Source organism: Culicoides brevitarsis, chromosome 2, assembly GCF_036172545.1.
Source record: "Culicoides brevitarsis isolate CSIRO-B50_1 chromosome 2, AGI_CSIRO_Cbre_v1, whole genome shotgun sequence".
In the NCBI taxonomy this organism is placed as follows: Eukaryota; Metazoa; Arthropoda; class Insecta; order Diptera; family Ceratopogonidae; genus Culicoides; species Culicoides brevitarsis.
This window is the reverse complement of record NC_087086.1, coordinates 20,945,464-20,962,467: the sequence shown is the minus strand read 5'-3', so window position 1 is coordinate 20,962,467 and position 17,004 is coordinate 20,945,464. Positions and strand designations below refer to the sequence as shown.

The following is a 17,004-nucleotide window of genomic DNA, read 5'->3' as shown; positions in this document are numbered from 1 at the left end:
TTGAGATAAAAATTATTTTAGATGAAAAAATTGGGAAACTCTAAAATTTTCCCCTAAAAATGTTCAAAAATCACCAAAAAATTATTTTTAAAAAATACTTTTGGAAAATAAAAATTCGTTTCTGGGAAACCCGACGTGACGGCTCGAAGAAGTACTATTTCTTAAAATTCCTGTCAATTTTAATTCGAAATTACTTATGCCCTCGAAAAATCACGTTTTCCGCCAAAACCTCATAACGGTAGTATTGAGAAATTTGAATTTGAAGCAGTCACTCATTTCCATTTCGATCATTCGAAAAAAAATCTTTTTCAGCCGACTCAATACAATTCCGACCATTCGAAAAAACGAATTCCGATCATTCGAGTTGATTTCGATCAATCATATTTGTCAACAAACGACAATAAGGGCCAAAAAACGCCTGATTTCCTGTTTTTTCTTCAACATTTCGAGGGGTAATCTGCGATGAACACACCGACAAACAAGAGATTTGCCGGCACCAAGCCTTCCAGTCCATCAACACGTTCGTATTTTGAACAATCAACAAGTTATCACGCAACTTATCGCATTATTTTTCAGCATTGACCTCTACCAACACATCTTTCATTCTTAGTCCGCTGGCAAGTGATTGTGGCACCGCACAACAACGCCTGGAAAATGTCCTGAAACAACTATTGGCGTGGAACGAAAAATGGCTGGCAGCGCATCGACGGGGCACTTCGTTGTGCACATCTATCGAGGCCATCAAACGTCGCGCCCTCGATCAAAAGGAAAAGGACAAAAATGTCGATTTGTATCCGATAGACGAGCTAAAAGTGCATTGTAACAATCTTGCCGTGATAATGACGATATTCGAGGATGTGATTTCAAATACGAAAATTTTCAAGAATCAACTGGAAAATTTGGTGCAAACAGACGAGACCAAAGTGTTTTTCAAAACTTGGACGACAGATCGCTTTCTAGATGCCACAAATGCCGTACTTGAAGCGTACGAGAAGGAATTTCAGCTTAAGACAATCGTGAAGGAGGATATCGCGCATGGCACAACAAAATCCGAGCTGGCTTGGCATTCGGTGGTATGGCAGTATCCCTCCTTCGTGAACAGTGACGTAGAATTCCTTCTCAAATCCATCAAAATGGAAATAAGTTGACCGCAGTTGCGAATAAAAATGTCTTTTTAATGCTAAAACTAACAGTATTTATTAGAATTTTTTAGGTATTTATTACCAAAATCACAATTATCGATAAAATCTATCTTCTTTAGTGGACTAGAAACTTAAAATTAAGTAATTTTAACTATTTTTTTTTTAGCTAAGTTCGTCCATAATTTCTACTTTGGCATAGAACGTTCACTTCTGCAGCGAGTGACACATAAAATATTACTTTACTCTAGCAATAATACTCGTTATTTGACCAAGTTGCGATCACCTTGATACATCATGTGTCGATGGCAAACTTTTTGCGTCTATTTTCTTTTCATTAGCCGTATTACTACTATCACATGTGTGTTCGCAAACATTTTCAATGCAAATGACGGCCGCTTCTGGTGTTGTGTAGAGTGAGGATGACGGTCGCACCGTTTCTAGTGCATTAATTGGTGCCGTTGTTGTGTTAATAAGGAAAATTGTGTCGTTGGTTAGTGTGGCTTTCGATAGCGGCAGCAAGGCAGATGGGTCTAATTTGATGGCGTCATCGTAACTGGGTGGCTCCATTGTCACAGCTTCATAGTCTGGCGGTTTTTCGCAGCGCAACCTATCATTAATTGCAATTATGTGTACATTTTGGTCCTCGTTGTTGTTGTTGTTGTTATTGGCGTTAATTTGATCGGCATCCGATACACTCGCCCTACTTGGTGTATGAAGCCAGCAACACATGGCCGTGCAGATCAGCAATCCACCCACTAGGAAATGCAAAAAAAAATATTAATAATAATTTATGGCGTTTTGAAATACCAATACTTACTTAAAATACAAGCGACTCCCGCATATCTCACTGGTTCCGAGTAATTTTCAGCTAATCCTAGCCAATTCACTAGAGCTCCCAAGCACAACAATATCATCCCATATCGATACGGTCTCTGTGTTCGACGTGCCTCCTCCAAGGACATGACTGAAAGTAAACAAAAATAAAATTGATAATCATTAATTGATGTGCTCTCTACTTCTCTTACGATTTTCATCGTGATTATTTTGTCTAAAATACGAGTTTCGTCTGGGATTGTCGTAACCAGAGCTCATTCTCTGCGATACAAATTCAAACGTAACTGACATATTGCGCTTTAATCGATCCCGAATCGAACGAAATTCGACATCTTCATGATATGAAGTATAAATTATTACTGAGCAACGAAATTTCAAAGTAGAAGAACATTCGTTTATATAATAAAGCTAAATAAACAAGAATTGTATGCTAATTTTTTTTTTCGAAATGTGATAATCATATGGTTAAAAACTAGTCGATGCGCTCACACATCTTTGCCCAAACTAGTTTTACTCCGTTTAATGGGAACTTCTTGTTCTTTTATTTCCGGATTGTCATATTTTACATACAAAACTAGTAATTTTTTAGAGATTGAAAAAAATTAATGTATCAATTTTATTAATTATGTTGACATCATGTTATTTGATTTTAATTTAAGGTCACTCTAAATGAAACTAAGGTCCAAAATTTCAAATAAAAAAAGTTTTGAGATATTTTTTTTATAAAATTTGACCAATGGTATTTACAAGGAGATTTTCTAATTTAAAATGATTTAAGAACATTTTGAGTTAAAAATTAAAAGAAATTTATTTCAGAAAGAATAGAATTTTGAAAAATAAAAAAATACAAAAAACGGTCTTTTTCGATTACAAATTTTACATTTTTTTAACTCTATTCATTTTTCAATTTTGAAATGCATCGAGCTTTATCTTTTTGTTTCATTTGGAGCGACCTTAACATTGAATATTTGTCGTTTTAGTGTTATATCATCTTTGTGTACTTTCAAAAGTTTCGTTCAACGATGAGTTTGCGTCTTAATTTCAAGTGCTTGAACAATAGGAACGCGTGTGTTTCAAGTCGTAAACATTACATTGAAGGTCAAGCAATTATTTTTTTTTAATTTTTAACTAATTAGAACTTAATTTTACAACTTTTGTTTTTTCGGGTGAAACAAATGATTTCAAGGTTCAAATTGTTCTGATTTCACTTACATCCCATTCCGTCCATATTTTCCGCAGAATTCATCTAAAATATTAATTTATTAACGAATCCGTTCGTCTCAATTAATGTACAACATTTAAAAGTATCACTTTGTAAAGTTTAGCGGAAAATGTGTTACAATCGCGACCGTATGCTTTCAAATCCATTTCAAGACTAACTTCAATTACAAAAAGCAGTTTATAAAAAAGTAGGAATACAGCTAGTGGTAAATAAACACAAGAAGTCATTATACTTGTATATTTTATAGTATAGTTCTTTTGCTTATGATCACGACGATACAACACAACATTGGCTAGACTACATGATGTATGCCGCAAAATTTACGGATATAAATACGAATTTCAACATTTTACGTTTTTTTATTAATTTAAATTTTTTTATAACTTAAACTTGTACGGCGAGTCGCGAATGTTAAATCGCTTTTGGACCCACTGTCGACGAGGTGAATGTATTTTGTAAATTTATGTCAGTGTGCAATGATTTATAGATAATATTAAAAATAAATAAATAACGGAAGAAATGTATACATGATCGCTCAAACGGCTCGGAATAATTCTGCAAAGATGATTTTTTGAACTTTTTTTTTGTGCGAAAACTTATTTTTAGAATTGCCGCTACACAAACAATTCTTTCGTAATCATAATAAATAAATTTTTGCATTAGAACCGGTTTTCTAATGTATATAAGCAGTGTGTGTAATTTTATTTTTACAGTTATGTTCGTCATTTATTTGTATAGAGAAAAAACACATGAAAATGAAGCTAACTGCAATTATATACTGGTTGCAACAATTGTGGGCCTTGAACCGATATAGCATGTGTGGCAATAGTAGGCACATGTAAAAAATGCTAATGTGTTTTTTGTATGAGATGGTGCGTGACAAGGCGTTTTGAGAGGAAGCCTTCCGGTCGGTTTTAAAATATTGACTTAAATTTTTAAAGATCCATTCAATGAATGGAAGAAAAGTCATTCAGTAAAAGTTTTACGTCATACTTCTTGTGAAGACGTCATCAAAATAATTGATAAAATCGATAATGACGTGATTGGAAAATGACGAAAGTCTCTCTCACTCTCTCTTACTATCAGATATTAATAATATATAATTTAATATTTTATTGTCATGTTTTCATGATGAATTAAAGAGTGAATGGATTATTGCATGTGTCGCTATAAATTTAATTCTAATTTTTATTCTATTTTTTTTAGAAAATTAATTTAAAAAAAGTAAAAAAAAATACTTTTTAAAAATAAACATTTTATTGAATAATTTATGTTGGCCGTTTGAAAATAATATTTTAAATATAATTTCAGAAAATTGACTAAAATTGATAAAAAAATAAGTCAAAAATTTTGTAAAAATTAACTCAAAATTGAAAGTTTTTCGAGATTTAAATTATAAGAATTATTGTTTTTAACTTATAAAAAAAATTAAATTTAATTGTATAATTATGATTATAAAAGTGTTTTTTAATAAAATTATCAAAAAGATTAAAACAAACATTTTTTTAAATGAAATTTATGACTTTTTTTTGATCTACATATTGTTTTTTTACTTTTTAAATGGAGCAAGGAATAAAAACTTCGAAATAAGTTTGTAGCGTCCTATTGTGGCCTAATTAATTAATAAAAGGTTAAGGTGATGATAAAATTAATTTACTTCGGAAATGTAATTCCGCTTTATCTGCCCATTTATTCACTAAAATTAATTCCGGATGAATATTTAGACTACCAAATTATAAAAACAAATAAAAGGTTGAAAAAGAAAAAAAAACGAAGTCAACGTTCGACCAAAATGATAAATATAAGCGCATTAATATCTATGGTTAAGACAAACTATTTCTTTCATTATTCAGATTTTCGTAAAAAAAATATAATATTTATAAAATACTATTCAATGCCAAACCAGTTTATTGACTGACTAACAAGAAAGACAAATCTATTCGAGAAGTGAGGATGACACAAAATACAGGTTTATGCATAAAAAATAGGTAATGTATAAATTAGTGCAAGTCTTCCGTGTTTCCCGCTTTAAACGACTATTTTTTATTTGAATTTAATCTATGACATAATCTCAAGAACCACAACACGTGATGAAGAAACTCTTACTTTCGCTGCTAATGTGAATAAATAAATTAAAAAAATGCAATTAAGTATGAACAAAGATGATGTTGTAACAGTTAATGTTCATTTAGCTGCAAGCAAGCACTTTCAAGGCCATTTAAAGTTTTTGCATGGGCGCTGTTGTTAAGTATTGTTTGTATTGTCATTTTTTTTTTTAAATGTTGAGATTTAAGGTACATACACCTTATCTCAATTTCGCAAAATTTACAAGGTAAAACTCTTAATCTGCATTTAAATAAAATAAGTTAAACATAATAAAGAAAGGAACTTTTTTCGCGTCTTTTTATAAAGACTTATTGCGTTTTAAGTAATTTCAATGATTTTTTGACCTTTTCAGGAAACATGCGGAAGGTTATCAACTTTTTACCGGATTAGTCAAACTTAATCAGTTTAATGACTCTACACTAGTTTTAGTCATGTATGAAAATCTAATGGTCTGATAATAACAATGTTAAACCGGACCGGCATTCTGTTCATGGGCAATCACACAAAATAATAGTGGTTTCATCACGAGTTACTGTATTGGACACGTAGTTGCTATGTTTTCTTTCGTCATCTTTTGTCACAAACCACTTGAGCACACACCCAGTTTGAACTTGATTAGAACCTTGTCGTTCCAGGTGTGAATTTTAAGATGTTAATTTAATTTTTATTTCGTTTATCTATAATTAAACTTCACATATTACAGCTAATGACTAAACTAAACAAGCACAAAGTTCTATTTTATTTTGTTTTACCTTGGACACGCGGGCCAATCGATCCCGACCGATATGCGCGAAACGTTAGAAACATTTTTTGATAGGATTTTTTTATTTTTTTTTTAATTTAAAAATTCGTTCATTTGACTTTTACGGTCAAACGAGCTAAATGCACTACTGTATCAATTTATTGTTTTTAATTTTTTATTTCATTTATTTTTTACGCATTTAGAGTTCTATATTTAAATTTTTTTGTTATTATTTTTCACCCGAGTGTTACTATTCACGACAAAGTATTCGACGCGACTGTTCTGTTAGACGTTAGCATGTCAACTTAAAAAGACATTATTGTTTACTAAAAGCAAAGTAATTTATTTTTTCACACGTATCGTGTACACGAGCAACGATGATGATAACATTTTCCTTTCCGATCTCTACGAATGTTTGTTTGCAACTCACAGTCTTTACTTGAACTATATAGGTATCGAACTAATACCGAAAAAAAACTACTCATTTTGTATTCATATACCGTGTAGATGATTATAATTGTGTACTGTGGTGTGTCTGTTTACTTGCATACATTATTGCTGCGTTATTAAACACTAGAGCGGAACGTTAAATGAGAAAGAGAGACAATGTAGCTCGATCTTTTTGTGTTTTTTTTAGCCGAGAATGCTGAATGAAATTTCTCGGAATTTCCAGGATTTTCAAGATTATGAATGGAAAATTTTTCGGTTTTTGGATTATGAATTGGTGAATAATTGCCAAAACAGTAACTAATATTAATCATCATTAATGAAAGTTTTCATTCATTCAAAAACATGGGTTTTTACACTTTGTGGGTTTACAATATGCATTTTTTATGAAATATTCAGCAAAAATTTATCAAATAATTTCGATGAAAATTAGTGCAAAAAAATTAAAAATTTTTAAATTTCGGTCGTTTTTTTATTATTCAAATATTTACACAAATTGACGATTTTTTTTAAGTTCTGCAGACTTTTTAAAAAAATTTGAAAGATAAAATCAAAAACTTTTGTTAAGTAATAAAAAATTATTTAATTTTGTCAAAAATTTTATCGAAATGTTTTGATTTTTTTTAAGCAAAATATTTATTTGTCAAAAATTAAAATATGTGGACTCAGAAGTCTCTAAATGTTATAAATTTATTTTTATTTGACTCATGCTGAATTCAAGTTATATAAAATTATTTTTCGTCCCTGTTTATTTACATATATCATATAGATCAATCATACTCGTATAATGAGAATATTTTCTACAGAAAGTCAACACGCACAGTAAATTCTCTCTTCAATCATTTTTTTAGAGGATTTTATCGAGCCACAGAAAAATGCTTCAAGTTCATGGTAGTGCATGAAAGATTAAAAAAAAAAATTCTCACCACAATCAAAGACACATTTTGAATATTGTTGGAACACGACGATATGTGACGTCATGCAAATATGTACTCTCTTCAGAATAGTGTTGGAAATTTAATGTACTAATGTGTTTACTCATTTTGTTTGGTTTAGTATGGCTTGTCTGAATGTAGGTGAGAGGTTTCTTAATTATTCATTCGATTTGTGATATAAATATTAAAATGTAGTGCAGTATAAGCTCGAGCTTCGATGTCTGTTTGAAGCTCGAGTTTGGACGTTCAAACCTGAATCGAGCTAAAAACTTAAACAAATTGTCAACATAAACTAAAAATATCATTGATTTTTAAGTTTTAGTATAATTTATTTTTTTTTTTAATTTTTTTAAAATTTTTGCAATTAAATTAGGTCTTTCGATTTCTACAACATTTAAATAATCAAATTTAAAAATTTTCAGATTATTGAAGGAGATGGTTTACACCTGTTCAAAACTTTTGGAAACAAAAAATCGTTTTTTTAGTTCTCATAGTGAATTCCCAAAATTCCTAAAATTAAGCTAAAAACTCGAGCTTGAAAATTCGTGATTTTGCAATGTCTAAGTGTGTGTAAAAGAGAGAGAGAGAGCGAGCGCGTAATTTAGGATTTAAAGATTAAGAAAGAAACCTGTTTCTCACCAAAGACCATTTTATTTCAGGTAGAATTTTTTTTCATAGTTGACACTTGTTTATTTAAGGATTGAATAATTTTTATAGCGCCTGCTATCTGACAAAAACGCGATTTAATTCTAATGTTACTTTATTCTATTTACATCATCCGTCAATATTGATAAAGCTGAGAATGTGTAATAGAACCTGTAATTTTCATCATCATCATCGCAATTAATAATAAAACTCTGTATGGAGTAAAATCGTCTAATTATCATAATAATAAATTTAAATGCGACTAAAATCTAGGCGTTTCTCTCGCAACTCATAAGTATTTTTTTAATAACTTTATCAGTGTTGTTATTAAATTATATTATTACATATGCGATAGACCTTGATAAGATCAATCAATATTTATTTCAAAGTTTGACCTTTCTCTTTTTTTTACATGCACTGTTGTAATTTGTCATTCATTAGGAGCATTTAATTTTGCACGTAGGCTCGAAAGTAAAAATTAAAAGAAAGGTCATGCAGTAGAAAGATAATTGTTTGAAAAATTAAATACCTGGATTATTATTGTTTACTTGTCTCGTGACCTGGTCAACAGATACTTGAACGGCCGTTGCATTTGTTGAAATTTCATTCCTTTGTTGTGTCGGGTGTCCTGCACCTGCCACTAAGAAGCTTACGGACGGCATTTTGTTTTAAATTTTTTATTTGTCGCAAAATTTTGATGTTACTTTCAAAGAAATATTTTTTTGTGGCCATGGGGGTCCACAAAAGCACGTCTCACTACATTTGTGATAACTTGAATACTAAGTCGCAGATCTCATGACTGTGAAAGCTTAACTCAAAACAATGAAAGTACACAAAAAGTAGATAAGATTAGACTTTTACGGCGGAAAATGTGATGAAATTCCGTGATTTAGGAGAATGGAATTTGAACGCGCAAAAGCCATCCGTCTTCAGTGTTCCAAATATGTCGTCGTTAGATAAGCCATAAACAATTTGTCCATCAAGAAGCACTTCCTTATGTAAAAAGGGCTATATCATTAGCATTGAATTTACACGCGAGCACGCTATTTGATCTCCGGTGTGTGAATTTTCCGTAGAAATTTAAACAATGATAGCACACAATTGTTTATTGCTCTACTAAGCCATTTTATTATTAGCGAACCATAAATTAAAATTTTTATCTCTATTCAAAATTGTATTTGTAATTGCGTCGAAATGAAGAATGACACACATATTCGCGCAAACAAGTGTGAGATATCTTAATGTCATTGCAAAGACATAAAATAATTTCAAAAATTCTCATTTCACGAAGAAAATTCCCGGATACCAAATTATTCAAGTTTTACTGTAACCCGCAATACAACCAAGTCACGTACACGCTTAATTATTAAATTGCCGGGCGTCTCCACTATTATGTGTTAAATTTACCTGTTCTCGCTCGATCCATGATTTTTAAATATTCGAAGTTTTTTTTAATGAGTTTTCACTTAATTTCGTATAAATTAAAGAAACTTTTTATAAATAGGAAATAAAAAACACCGGTTGAAAGAGAGTCGACCGTTAGTCTAGCTCATTCGAATTAAAACTGATTCTGATTTCGCGATTTTACGGCATGCAGTCCTCAAATATTATCTCTCCTCTACATTTTTTTTTATCTTTTACACATACGTAGGTACAAATAATTACCTTAAGTCTGGAGTGGAAACGCAAACATTTCGAGATAAGCCTATTTGACTTTAGAGAGTTTCCTATAAATAGATGGCAGTATGACAATCAACGTCCAAAGGCAACTAAATTTAATTATTTTCCTTTTTGTCACTCGACCCCTTTAATTTTATCGAAAAAATTCAGAGAGAAATTTAAAATATAATATGGAAAAAAATAATTTTTTCTGCATTTTTTGACTGAAAATCTTTAAAAAATTCTGATATGCATTAAAACTATACGAAAAATGATTACTGATTGTATCATAAACCCACATACACGCAAAAAAATATTTTCAAAAAATTAATCAAGAATTTATATATGTAATTATTTTAAAGTCACGTGACCTTAGTCGAATTAAAAAAAAACATGTTGGCTTCAAAATTCGTGATTAAAATCCTGATACGACAAAAAATCAAAATTTAGTCGCCTTAAAAGCATCTCACAAAAAGAGGCGTAGTTGGAAGAAAAATTTTAACTGAAAAATATTTATTTATGTGACGTTTTTGTCGAACACACTTCGCAAATAAAACTGTGTCAACATGTCAATCATTTAATTTTTCTCAATTTTTCTAGCATATTTTAATTTTCATCATCAACCTGTTCGTCAGTTTTAACATTCGTCAAATCGATGTTATCAGCAATAATTGGGACACTAGGCATCTGTGCAACGCCACACGTGTTGTTGCCACGAGCGAGACGCAAATAGCCACGTTCTCCCCAGTTGGTGCCCCAAGAGTTCTTGATGACTACGGAAAAAAATAATTTAAAAATTTATCTTTTTTTATGATTAAAAAAAAATATTTCTTACTCCAATAATCGAGTCCGGTGTCGGGACATTTGCCATAACCAACAATTGCGACACCATGATTGATGCCAATTGTGCAAGGACCTGTGTAGATACCGCCACTGTAGAATTGCATGTGCTCAGCATCAATTCCGATCGCTACAGCGCCATGTTGGAAAGTAGCGACTTTCATCATTTCCTCAATTTTGTTTGCTTGTACTCCGGGTTTTCCTGCCCTTGCTGGTTTTGGGAATCCTTTCACGTCGGTGATGAAAATTGGACGATTGTACAAGGGTGAGGCTCTGCAATCCTTCGCTTCTTCCTCAAATGGATACAATTTTTGGGGATTGATACCTCCGTTACGTTTGATGTAATTAAAAGCGGCATCCATAGTACCACCGTCACAACTAAAAAAGGAAAAAAAATATGAAATTTTAATTTATTCCAGAATTAAAAATTAAAAAAAAAATGCGTACCCCTCATTATAACCATCACAATCAAGCAACTGTTGTTCGGAAAGCTTGTATGTCTTCTTGTATTTCATGAAAAATACAGTTTCGAGTGTTGCGACTGTGGCAAAAGCCCAACAACCTTGACATTCTCCTTGCTCACGGATGTACGTAACAGCTCCCGGGGTACGACGAGAATCATAGTAGTCTGGAACTTTTTCACGGAGCATATCGGAAGAGAAGAAGCTTCTTACTTCTGGACGAGTTTCACTGTAAAATTTGGAAAAAGGTAAGTTTATTATTTTAATTATTCAAAATAAAAACTTACGGCGTAAGACCCATCTTGCGTCTTCTGAATTCCTTAGATGACATAATAGCAAACTTGTTCAAGTCAATATCGATTGAACTGTTTGGGTTTGTGTCTCTGTGCTTAAGGACCTTGGCACGATTCTTCACAAATCTAGCCTTAGCTTTCTCCTCATCTGCCGGATCATCGAATTTTAGTTTGTACTGAATCTTGTACTTTTCCCATCTAGTATCGTCATCGGGACGATGGTAATTGCTTCTGAAGAAAAATTCTGTTATCGCGCTGGTTGCATCTTTCAATGTTTGCCAAAAGGAACGAGTTTGGATGTGCTTCTCATGCTTTCTACCTCTGTTTTTAGCAATTGGTAGAGCTTTCTTCGTAAAAATTACTTCTTCCGAGGAACTAGATTCACTTGACGGAACAGCAGCTTTTTGCGTAAAAATGACTTCTTCCGAGGAGCTGGAGCTCGAATCGTCAGGTGATTGTCTGAATAATGTTGTGTGTGCAAAGGCACATGCCACAAAAAGTGTCAGGAAAACTAAAGTCTTCATGATTCAGCTTACGACTGAAGATCCAAAATTTTTGATGATAGATTTTATACGATTTTTTGATTGAAAAGTTTAGACAAGTGCGAGCTGTTTTTTATTTGCGTTCGATAAACGCGTATATCATTTTTTGATTGAATGCTTTGACATTTCGAGAAAACAGTTGTTAATTACGTAAAAACTAAATACGCAAAAGTTTTTGGCATACGTTGCTCGTGAACTAAAAACATTCATAAACAAAGTAAAATTATGATTTAATTAGAAGTTCTTATGTATTGTTTTCTACTTTCGCTATTTGTATAGTGCAGTAATAAAATTTAGAGTCCTTTATGCAAGTACAATAGAAAACAAAAGGTGCCTTATTGTCTTTGTTCTCTGTTCTGCTAAGGACAATAATTAGCAAAAATTTATTTTTTAAAGTACATGTTTATAAGTTAACATAATAAGCTACCTAAACAAACATAAAATTAGTTTTTTTGTCGTATTCATGATTTTAACTTTGGAAAGATGTAGCGAGTCAAATATGCATATTTTTTCAGTCGTCATATCGAAAAATCAAATTTAGGGAAATATGTTTCATTTCGATTTTTTTTGTGCTCAACTGCATTTTTCATATTTTGAGTTTTAGTGCATATTTGTCATAATTTTAGCATATTTTCATTATTTTGGACAACTATTTTAGAAAAATATATTATTTAAATATTTTAAAAGATTAACAAAAAGTTAAATATTAAAGAATTTTTGATTTATGTTTTTTTTTTAATATGAGAGAAAATAAATTCTTGTTAAAATTTGTAGTCGAGTTTTTCGAAAATATTAAATTAGATAAAATGTTAAATTTTAATTTTTTTTAAATTCTTATATAATTGTAATTTTATTTTAATATAATTTTAATTTAATTTTGACGAAAATTTTTAATGAATGTGTTAAACTAAATAAAAAATTGTTGTCTTGTATCATTTTTAACATCTGAAATATCTAATGTGACAAAAAATTCTCATCCTTCCTTATTTGCCAAATTACAACATTAAATATAATTGAATTTATTGCAGTGTTATTATTATTATTATCAATTAGTCGCATTTACACCACCATCAAATTTTATTATGTGCACTGTTTCGAATGTGCGCAAATTCTTAACACTACATTAAATTCATTATTGTTGCTCATATATAACTGCCAAATTGCTCTCGAGTATGTGTGGTGATTTAATATGGTCAACATTTTCACAATATTCGAGAAATTTTGTCAGTACAATATTTTAACGTCATTTTTTGCCTTTGGTTGCCTAGTCAAGAAATTAAAGTTGAACGTTATCAATTTTATTTATTATCAGTTTTTGAGAGCTCCTTTATGTTTCAATATCGGGTTCAAGTATTGTTTTCTATGAATTTCGTAATATTTTCTCGAAATTTCTCTATTTATCGTTGTAATTTCCCATGGATGATGATGATTCGATAAAATTCCGCATTTTTATGAATTCATATTTTTTGCATCATTATTTTAGTTAAATTGATACGGTTTATTATTTTACCACACAATTATTTTTGTATGAAGGTACATTGCACAGAACTCATCTCTGACCAACTTTCACCAATTACCGAATGACATTCCAGCAGTAAAATTATGATACCGCAGTGAAATGAGTTTAGTATCGATTTGATTCCAGAATTATTTGGTTCGAAAGATTTAGAAGTTTTAATAAATAAGAATGTTTGTTTCACAGCTGCTTTTATCGACATCAATCTGGTTGCTTCATGTGAGTAAATGTTCAAATATTTAGAAAAATATTTTATAAAATTTTTTATTGCAGCTTACAAGTGGACAAGTGGTGGAGGACAAGGGATCACAGGAACTAAACAATCGTTTGAAAGTGTGTGCCGATAAAAATGACGTCGAATATGATTTGATTGATAGATTTATGAGTCCGTATTTTGTGACGGAGCTGCAGGAAGATAAATGTTTCATCATGTGCGTTGGAATAAGTCTCGGTTATGTCAATGAATTTAATGGCCGGATTATCAAGTTGGAAAAATTGCCAGCTTATGTAAGTTTTTGTTTCATATTTTTCTAATGCATCATAATTTTTTTTTTGAATTTTTTTCAGATGAGACCGGGCGCTGAACGCGGAAAGTGTCTCCAAATGAAATCTGGACGTAATCCTTGCGATACAGCTTATCTTCAGTTCACGTGCATCACAACGGCCAGTAATGAAGAACCAGTTTCGCTGGACTATGCCCAGCAAGGATTTGTCGATTATTGATAATATAATTTTTTTGAGATATTTTACATTTATTTCATTTTTTCCGGATGTCTTTTACATTTTCTTTGCTTTATCCATCAAGCAAGTCCATTGTTTGTATGCTTGTTCACATGGATCAGCATCGGTCATTTTGACGCATTCAGCAGCTGCTGCGGCGATTTTAGCTTTGTCAATACCTTCGGGAGCATCGGCCTCGTGACCAGGCATAAGAGTTCCGTCGGCACTCAAACATCCACTTGCCATTCCGACGCACAATCCGAAACACTGAAAGTTTTTTTTTAATTTTAGAATCTAATTTTTTTTTACCGTAACTCACCTTCTCATCTTTGCTAGTTGTAGTGAATCCGGGAGCCATCATCTTTTGCACCAATGACAAATCCGTTATTTTATTGTTGGCCGCACATTCCTTGATTTTGGCGTCATCAACCATTTTGGCGGAAACAGAGGCAGCCAATGCCATAAAGCAAACTAAGAGGAATTTCATTTTTGGAAGTTGCTAGAATTGTTAGTTTGGACTACTTTAACTGATGTGATGCTATGACTTCTGATTTTCAGCAGTTTTATACTCGAATTTCCTGACGCAAATTAGTCAATTTGCCAAATTGATTGAGTGATAAAAAACGAGCATGTGATTTTAACCTTGTCTTGGTTGAAGTTTCTATTTAACTAACGAAACGCTTGTTGAATTTTCGGTAATTACACGGTTTATTTAAGCTGGACCGATGAAATTCAATTTAAATTTGTTGACATTAAACTTGCATTTTGTATGAGGGTTCTCACTTATTTTGAAAATTTTTAAATTTCAAAAACATATTACCCCAAAAATTCAAGTTTGTGTCCTTTAAATTTCAAAAATCAGCATTTACCTCGAAAACTAAACTCTGTAAGGGATACCTTAAACACACATGTATTAAATTTTTTACAAAAAAAAGACATTCTTACAGAGATCACTTCAAACTTTTTTTAATTGCTTATTTTGGTATTTTCTTGGACCTAATTTTGGATTCGAAATTTTAAAATTTGCAAAATAAGTGAGAAACCTGTTCAATGGTTGTGATTATTTGTTTATCTATTAAATTTTTTGTATAATTTTCCAAATCTAACGTGAATGAGTCATCTGTTCAAAGTCAGTGCACTAATTTATGCAACCTTGGTTTTCCCCAGAAAAACCATATTAATTTCATATTCAATTATAATCGCAATATTCTCCTCCTAGGCTCGACCGACCATGAAAAGAAGGCGCTTGGAATTTATTAATTAACTTTTCTATCGTAAACCGGCATTGGAATTTTCTATGATTTTCAATTTATTTTCCATCTAATACTCCGGCAATGAACGTATTAATAAACACAGTCTCAAAGTCGGCAAATGCACTCTCTGCTCGTAGTACGTGGCACACATTTTCGTGATAAGAGATCACACAATATGATACACAATCATGGGGACGCACACATGCAAGCAAGAGCATCAAAAGCATAAAAGGAACGTGAGAAAACATGAAAATTTCCCGAGTCGGCATACGGAGTTATGCGGAAAAACCACGTAGAATGAGTGAAAATGATGCGTGTTTTAATCAGTATTCATATCTTGATGCAGTGCTTTTAGTGTTGTTATCTGGCATTTATCTGTGTGCGTGTCTTTTCAGCAAATGGAAACACTTTTTGCATGCTTAATTACATTTTAAAGAAGTAATCGTGTGTCATTTGACATTAATTGTTTACCGTGTGCCTCCATGCCGAGCCATTAGTGCACAATTCCCAATTGTTCAATCAATTAAAAAAGGGGGGAATGCATTGTCAGCATGTCTGACTTTTACTCGATGTTTACGATGCAATAACTTTGACTTGAAACTGTTTTTGCAGTAAATTTTGGATGATAGAAAGTACCTGGCTTGACCTTTGCTGGAAAAGGGACATAAGATAAATATTTGGACGAGTGCTTTCCTTCTTACGTCAATAAGGACACAAAATCAGTTGTACTTACCACAATAACTCCTTTCAAACTGTGTCACATAATAATAATAACAATAACAACAGCATCACCCACAATGATTTATTAGCATTCAAATATCCGATATTCCCATCTTGTAATATTCATTGCTTACCTTATGGTACCCATGCAGTGCCGGACTTGCATTTTTTGTGTACATATAATTTTTGGGCTTTTTAATTCAAACCCGGAAAATTTGCAAATTTAATTAAAATTATACAAAAAAGAATCATTCCGCTATTAAAATTTTAATGAAAAAAAATAAAGATCTTGCCCGATTAATTATTTTTTTAAATTTCTATTTTGGGAAATTTAAAATGAATGTTCTTCAATTTAGTTTAAATGGGTTTAAAAAATTATTTAAATAATTTAATTTATAAAATCATCGTTATAAAAAATCAAAAATTTAATACAAAAAAAAAAAAATTATAAAAAAAAATCTGAGGAGTAGAAAACGAAAATATCAAATTATTTCACCTGAAGATGTTTTTTAAGAAAAAAATAGTAAAAATGTTAAGATGCCTCAAGACATTTTATCCCGCTACTGCTTCATATAAATTTTAAAAGCATTCCTCTCGTTCTTGCATGATGGGTTCAAAGTGCATCTTTGTGTACACAAACGAGATTTTCGTGTTGGTTGTTCATTTTAATCGCAAATGGATGTTAATCAGATTTCATGTGGGCCTTTTATGTCACGTACAAAATCAATCAAATTACCAAAATCTTGTTAAACATGTTGATTGGTCACCGAAAGAAGGAGCATTTTGAAAGGATGTGGTCAATGTTCGATTTCGAGAGTCCTTTGGCGTTTGAAGTGTGTGTATGACAAGTGGTTGTTTACTGCAAGCAAGCATGAATGAACATAATCTCTTTATAATCTCTGTAGTTTCTTGAAATACGACAAAAAT

The 17,004-nt window shown here is 31.5% G+C and overlaps 5 protein-coding genes across 7 annotated transcripts; 2 read left to right on the top strand and 3 right to left on the bottom strand.

Annotated features, from left to right (window-relative positions):
- Window positions 1–374: 374 nt before the first annotated feature.
- LOC134831151 (cyclin-dependent kinase 2-interacting protein) lies at window positions 375–1,186 on the top strand. Its single transcript, XM_063844811.1, has 2 exons — window positions 375–520; window positions 577–1,186. Exons 1-2 carry the CDS (start codon window positions 463–465, stop codon window positions 1,146–1,148), a joined length of 630 nt encoding a protein of 209 aa, XP_063700881.1. The 5' UTR covers window positions 375–462; the 3' UTR covers window positions 1,149–1,186.
- A 235-nt stretch (window positions 1,187–1,421) lies between these two features.
- On the bottom strand, window positions 1,422–9,622 carry LOC134831150 (uncharacterized). Of its 3 annotated transcripts, none has more exons than XM_063844810.1 (3): window positions 9,481–9,622; window positions 1,960–2,106; window positions 1,422–1,897 (listed from the first exon to the last, which is right to left on the bottom strand). In XM_063844810.1, the coding sequence occupies exons 1-3, from the start codon at window positions 9,497–9,499 to the stop codon at window positions 1,422–1,424; spliced, it is 642 nt and encodes a 213-aa protein (XP_063700880.1). In that variant the 5' UTR covers window positions 9,500–9,622. The 3 variants fall into 3 exon arrangements, with proteins under 3 accessions (XP_063700880.1, XP_063700878.1, XP_063700879.1); XM_063844808.1 differs by lacking the exon at window positions 9,481–9,622 and adding an exon at window positions 8,603–8,871; XM_063844809.1 differs by lacking the exon at window positions 9,481–9,622 and adding an exon at window positions 6,057–6,424.
- Window positions 8,052–14,107, top strand: LOC134828726 (uncharacterized). The gene is made up of 4 exons (XM_063841712.1): window positions 8,052–8,087; window positions 13,402–13,603; window positions 13,658–13,891; window positions 13,952–14,107. Exons 2-4 carry the CDS (start codon window positions 13,556–13,558, stop codon window positions 14,105–14,107), a joined length of 438 nt encoding a protein of 145 aa, XP_063697782.1. The 5' UTR covers window positions 8,052–8,087; window positions 13,402–13,555.
- On the bottom strand, window positions 10,339–11,850 carry LOC134828727 (uncharacterized). Its single transcript, XM_063841713.1, has 4 exons — window positions 11,321–11,850; window positions 11,020–11,262; window positions 10,568–10,950; window positions 10,339–10,505 (listed from the first exon to the last, which is right to left on the bottom strand). The coding sequence occupies exons 1-4, from the start codon at window positions 11,848–11,850 to the stop codon at window positions 10,339–10,341; spliced, it is 1,323 nt and encodes a 440-aa protein (XP_063697783.1).
- A 54-nt stretch (window positions 14,108–14,161) lies between the features above and the next one.
- On the bottom strand, window positions 14,162–14,591 carry LOC134828725 (uncharacterized). Its single transcript, XM_063841711.1, has 2 exons — window positions 14,424–14,591; window positions 14,162–14,371 (listed from the first exon to the last, which is right to left on the bottom strand). Exons 1-2 carry the CDS (start codon window positions 14,589–14,591, stop codon window positions 14,162–14,164), a joined length of 378 nt encoding a protein of 125 aa, XP_063697781.1.
- Window positions 14,592–17,004: the final 2,413 nt, after the last annotated feature.

What these genes read in the sequence shown, in the direction of transcription:
- LOC134831151 (XM_063844811.1), top strand. Translation starts at nt 463, where the DNA reads ATGAACACACCGACAAACAAGAGATTTGCCGGCACCAAGCCTTCCAGT. An exon ending in GCCTTCCAGTCCATCAACAC is followed by an intron (nt 521 to 576) that starts GTTCGTATTTTG and finishes ATTATTTTTCAG; the next exon opens with CATTGACCTCTACCAACACA.
- LOC134831150 (XM_063844808.1), bottom strand. Translation starts at nt 8,735, where the DNA reads ATGCCGTCCGTAAGCTTCTTAGTGGCAGGTGCAGGACACCCGACACAA. An exon ending in AGTAAACAATAATAATCCAG is followed by an intron (nt 2,107 to 8,602) that starts GTATTTAATTTT and finishes GTTTACTTTCAG; the next exon opens with TCATGTCCTTGGAGGAGGCA. An exon ending in GGGAGTCGCTTGTATTTTAA is followed by an intron (nt 1,898 to 1,959) that starts GTAAGTATTGGT and finishes TGCATTTCCTAG; the next exon opens with TGGGTGGATTGCTGATCTGC.
- LOC134828727 (XM_063841713.1), bottom strand. Translation starts at nt 11,850, where the DNA reads ATGAAGACTTTAGTTTTCCTGACACTTTTTGTGGCATGTGCCTTTGCA. An exon ending in CGCAAGATGGGTCTTACGCC is followed by an intron (nt 11,263 to 11,320) that starts GTAAGTTTTTAT and finishes CAAATTTTACAG; the next exon opens with TGAAACTCGTCCAGAAGTAA. An exon ending in TGTGATGGTTATAATGAGGG is followed by an intron (nt 10,951 to 11,019) that starts GTACGCATTTTT and finishes TTCCTTTTTTAG; the next exon opens with TTGTGACGGTGGTACTATGG.
- LOC134828726 (XM_063841712.1), top strand. Translation starts at nt 13,556, where the DNA reads ATGTTTGTTTCACAGCTGCTTTTATCGACATCAATCTGGTTGCTTCAT. An exon ending in CATCAATCTGGTTGCTTCAT is followed by an intron (nt 13,604 to 13,657) that starts GTGAGTAAATGT and finishes TTTTTATTGCAG; the next exon opens with CTTACAAGTGGACAAGTGGT. An exon ending in TGGAAAAATTGCCAGCTTAT is followed by an intron (nt 13,892 to 13,951) that starts GTAAGTTTTTGT and finishes AATTTTTTTCAG; the next exon opens with ATGAGACCGGGCGCTGAACG.
- LOC134828725 (XM_063841711.1), bottom strand. Translation starts at nt 14,591, where the DNA reads ATGAAATTCCTCTTAGTTTGCTTTATGGCATTGGCTGCCTCTGTTTCC. An exon ending in CAACTAGCAAAGATGAGAAG is followed by an intron (nt 14,372 to 14,423) that starts GTGAGTTACGGT and finishes AAAAACTTTCAG; the next exon opens with TGTTTCGGATTGTGCGTCGG.